Source organism: Solanum pennellii, chromosome 5 (assembly GCF_001406875.1).
Source record: "Solanum pennellii chromosome 5, SPENNV200".
NCBI lineage: Eukaryota > Viridiplantae > Streptophyta > Magnoliopsida > Solanales > Solanaceae > Solanum > Solanum pennellii.
The window spans coordinates 9540357-9545607 of NC_028641.1; the positions used below are offsets into that span (position 1 = coordinate 9540357).

Below are 5251 nucleotides of genomic sequence, written 5' to 3' on the forward strand. Positions count from 1 at the left end.
CCCCCCCCCCCCCCCAAATCCTAAATTTCCCAAAAAGAAGAAACTTTTTCTTCTTCTTCTTCTTGTTTGGGAATGTGTACAGATTGAATCTTGAGAACAAATTTTGTTGATAGAGGGAGGGAAAGGGTAAGGGAAATAATAAATGATGGATTCAACAGTGAAATTGATTCAAAACTTAGACCCCATGAATATATCTACTACTACAACCACAATTGCATCTTATGGCTCTTCTTCCTTTTTATCAAATTGTCCTTTGCTCTCTGCTATCATTGCTTTTGCCCTTGCACAATCCATTAAATTCTTCACTTCTTGGTACATCCCATTTGAACTTATTTTGGATCTATTTGGTGTTTGCTTTTATTCATGAAAATTGCTTTATATGTATATAGCTATTCAAGAAACCTTGTCATTTGGATTCTCATACCATTTGTTGCTTTAAAGTTGAACATTGTTATTCATAACGTGGTAGAGTGGTAAATACTCATTCATTTTTAATCAGATGTCTCTGGTACGAGTCTTTCTAGTTCTTTGTTAGGAAGTGCTTAACCCTAGAGATTTTTCGGCGTGAATCAGGATTTAATTGGACTTCAATATGGATAGCAAAGACCAGGAGGGAAACCAAAAAAATAAAATTTAATTGTGGTTCATAACATGCTTTAAGACATTATGTAGCTATGTGTTTGGGCCTTAACCAGATATCAGGTTTGAGTCCCCCCTAGTACAGAGTCACCTTTGTTAGGTAGCGCTTCAGCCCTCTAATGTGGGATTTCTTGATGCGAATCCTGATTTAGTTGGGTTTCAATGTGGGTATCGAACACCAGGTGGGAAACTCAAAAAATAAAAATAAAATTGGGGTCATAATATACATGCTTTAAGACATTATGTGACAATGTGTTTAGGGGAAGGAATCAATGAAAGGATTATAGAGATGTCTTATTACCTATTATTGGTATTTGAAATTTTGCTTTTGTTTGTTCTATGTACATACTAAATTACATGGTGTAACCAACATGTTTTGACATTATGGAAAATGATTATATCTTTTAATCCCTTGTATGTTATAGGTACAGAGAAAAACATTGGGATCTAAAGCAACTTGTTGGATCTGGTGGAATGCCATCGTCTCATTCATCAACCGTGACTGCTTTAGCCACGGCTGTTGGTCTGCAAGAAGGGTTCGGAGGGTCGCTCTTTGCTATATCATTAGTTTTAGCATGTGTGGTGTGAATTCCTTCTCATCCTCACTATTAAGTCATACTTAAATGTTTAACATTTCTATGCATTTAGTAATCCATGTGTAGCCTGTGCTGTTTTGTCTGCATTGCAGCCAATGCTAGGATATACAATTATAGTCCAATTATAATAAGGTGTTACGATTCCTCTTTTAACGAGTGATCACATTTTTGGATTTGACATGGCTAGCTCTACAAAAAGTACTTCCTTTGATCTATTTCCATAACATCGTTAACGTAAACCATTTGTTCGTTGTTCTATACTCGCCTATTGTCATCATAAATAGCAAGTTCCTCTTTGATAGTACATTGGTTTGATACATCACAACAATCAGAAAAAGTGGGGCTTTCTTCTTATTTGGTCTTATGTTGCTTTGCGTTATTACACGAAAGATCTCTCAATTGGTAAATTTTTGTGGCAGGTGATGTATGATGCTACAGGTGTAAGATTGCACGCTGGACGCCAAGCAGAGGTAACTTCTGTTGCTTTAGCTATGTATTAGATATCGTAGTTCACATATTACAGAATCATATTCTGAAATTCATTGGAAATGTTGGGCTGTTCTTTTTCAGGTTCTGAATCAAATTGTATGTGAACTTCCTGAGGAACATCCTCTTGCAGACACCTTACCGCTGCGTGAACTCCTTGGTCACACACCCCCTCAGGTTTCTCTTTAACTTAAGAAAATTTGTGTAAGTTGGATCAGTATTTATATAAGTACTTGTGAGGATGTCCTATTTTTCAGTGTCCTCGTCGTAGTAGACAATCTTGTCTTTGACCTTCTATCGATACGATAATCATCAACATGTTGTATCAGAAGATGCTATAGGTTTACCAATCCACTCTGCATAGATTAAAGTTTAAAGTATCTCTAAACAATGTTATATCAAAATACTCATATATTTTTAGTTCCCTTGAATGATTATAGAAGCTCAACAAATGGAACTTTATAGATAGCTACGTTGCACCCCGAATGCAGGTTATTGCTGGTGGATTCTTAGGATTGGTCACTGCAACAATCGTTTGGTTGATTACGAGTTCGGCATATCAAGCATGAAACTAATGAGGTTTTTGTGACCTTTGACAAAGAAGGCAGTTACGCTACGAAATAGTTTTGTTCCATTTCTGGATAGCCCTACATGATTGTTTTGAAGTCAAGTGAATCCTCTTTGTCACTGAAATGTATAGATTACAGATACAATCATCCATTGTAGGAGTTTATACACACATTGTAAATATTGATTTTTTTGGAATTTTGGCTACAAGAAAGTACTTTCAACTCTGGTAAAATGAAAGTTATTCCCTATGGACTTCTTAAATATATAAATGGTATGTATCAAGCTTGTTACAAATATAGTTGATATATACGAGATCTAATGAAAGACTTGATGAAAATATTTGTAAGTCTTTCATTTGACTTCACAAATTTTAAAACAATGTATCTGAAGTTGTGAAATTTGGGGGTAATTTGCACAAATAGTTTATTTTTGTATCAGTATTTAAAAATTATCCTCCATTATGACAAGTACTTAATATGATTTCATGCTATATAAAATCTAATTATTATGTTGGAAATTTACAAAATCTGTTATTACGAATGCTTTTAGTTTTTATTCTATTAGCTTTACTAGATTATCGAGCAATTCTGGCTGATATTTTAAGTAGGGGATGTTGATGATTTGGATAAAAATCGATTCAAATTAAAAAATCGAATCAAATCGATAAAATAAAACTGATTTTATTTGGGTTTGCTTTGGTTAATAGTTTTAGATTTTTGAAAAACGATAGTATTTGATTTGGTTATGATTTTATTCGAAAAACCGAAGAAATAACCGAACCAATGAATTATATACATATATTTTTAGTAATATACATACTTAATATATTTATTTATAAACAATTTTAAATATATATATATATATATGTATGTATATATACATATATATATTTTCATTAAAGTTTTTTTTTTAATAATTTACTTATTGAAAGCAAAAATGTCCAAGATGAAAACAGTATCTTATTGATTTCATATATATAAGTGTCTATGACAATTCTTTGTGGGACTGAAAATGTTATTGTTTTTTCCTTTTAGGTCAATATAGTGAATTTTAAAAGTTTATTGATAGTAAATTTAGTGATTGAAAGTTCAATAATTTAAGTCATTCTAACTATTTTAAGTTTTGAATGGATTGTTGACACTTTTTTCACATTTTGAATAAATTGTTTCTTTCATTTTTGTGTATGGTTAATAATCGAACCAAACCAAACCGAAATCGATAACAACCAAATCGGTAAATTTATATTATATTTTGTTTGGTTTAGCTTGGTTTTATTAATTTAAAACTGATTAAGTTGGTTTGATTTTGGATTTGACTAATAACCGATTCAAACCGACCCATGAACACCCCTAAATTTTTAAGTATTATGAACGACACATATAATCATTTATGATGATCTCTCCAAACAAGCACAAGCTTATCATCAAATATATCTTTACTAAGACCGCCAGGTCCCAATAACGACATTTGGGGAATAAGCATCCACTAATACTGTGGCAGCAACCGCGGTAATACAAATGATGCAAGCATTATTCAGTACGAATATTTGGCGTAAAGCATCTATAGTGCATGCCAATTGTCTACTCGTAACGTAAGGTGATAAGTCCCGCATTGAGTATAATCCTCGTGTTTAGTTATCATCATTGAATTTGAAACCCTGAATAAAATGCCGATAGTAAGTTGGAAGAAGCGATTCTGTGAGGAGCTAACCCCAATAACTCATCATCCCCAATTCAGATTGTACACTACAATTTGCCTGCATGAAGCCAAAATCGCTCGTAGTCGTCGTTTCTAACTATTGTCCCCCTCCCAAGGACAGGTTCTTACGTGTTACTCACTAGTTCATCACTGAAAACACAATTTCCCATCCGACTTGCATGTGGTAATAATCATGACACCAACATTCATTCTGATCCAGAATTGAACTCTCCATGGGATTCACAATTGCATTACTTATAACTTTGTTATTACGAAGGTAAAATGAGGTTTAAGTTTCCTATAAGTCATATAAATTTTATTTAGTTTACTCTAATAAATTATCATAACTTTTAGTTTTCATTCATGACACTTTATATAAGTTTATATCATTTACTTTACAGAGTTATTATAATTTCTAATTTTTCACTACTCATAGCAACTCATATAAACTTATTTCAAAATAAAAATATATAATAGGGATATTAATTGAAGATCATACTAGTGTTTTTCAATCATCATTAATATATCTGGAAGTTTGGTTGGTGGATGTTTAGTACTTCATGGACAAGAAAAATTAAATCATACTTGTGTTTGAGTTGCACCAAAAGTCAAAAAAAATTAAAATAATTACCTGCACTTGGTCCATACTTCTGAACCTATTTCTCTCACACACAACATAGGGTGGGGGTGGGGTCGGGGTGTAATAAAATTAGTCCATAAAAATATAATTCGTTTAATTTATCTAAGTTTGGAGTGAATTTGGATCGTCTATGTATTAGCTTAATTTATTTCAGTTTAATTAATATGTAACCAAAATGACCCCGAGCAATTTCGTTAAATTTTCAAACAAATTTAAATATTAAAATTATAAAATAAAGGCTTAAGTCATTTGCGGCCTCTTAAAGTTGTCCGTATAATTAATTTAGACACCTTAACTAGAGCTAATATCTATTGAACACTTAAATATGCAAAATGTATATCTATTAAGCACAAAATAGTGATGTAGCAAACAATGTATACTTCACTTTCCATGGGTGCGTGAAGATACTCAAATAACATTTTTCATTTTTTTTTGGGAAAAGTTCTTTTTTTTTTGCATCATTGACTTTGACATTTTAATTAATAAAGAAACCAAAAACAATCACCTAACAATAAAATAAAAATAAAAAGATGTCTTCTTTTTTACAAGTTTTAAATATTTTGGCTTGAACTCCATTTATTTCGATGAAAGAAAACTGAATCAATTTTTTTGACAAAAGTTT

At 31.9% G+C, this 5251-nt stretch overlaps 1 protein-coding gene across 1 annotated transcript; it reads left to right on the forward strand.

The window, feature by feature from the left end:
• Nucleotides 1–6: 6 nt before the first annotated feature.
• On the forward strand, nucleotides 7–2674 carry LOC107018606 (uncharacterized membrane protein YuiD-like). The gene is made up of 5 exons (XM_015219131.2): nucleotides 7–312; nucleotides 1065–1221; nucleotides 1655–1705; nucleotides 1806–1898; nucleotides 2213–2674. The coding sequence occupies exons 1-5, from the start codon at nucleotides 143–145 to the stop codon at nucleotides 2288–2290; spliced, it is 549 nt and encodes a 182-aa protein (XP_015074617.1). The 5' UTR covers nucleotides 7–142; the 3' UTR covers nucleotides 2291–2674.
• Nucleotides 2675–5251: the final 2577 nt, after the last annotated feature.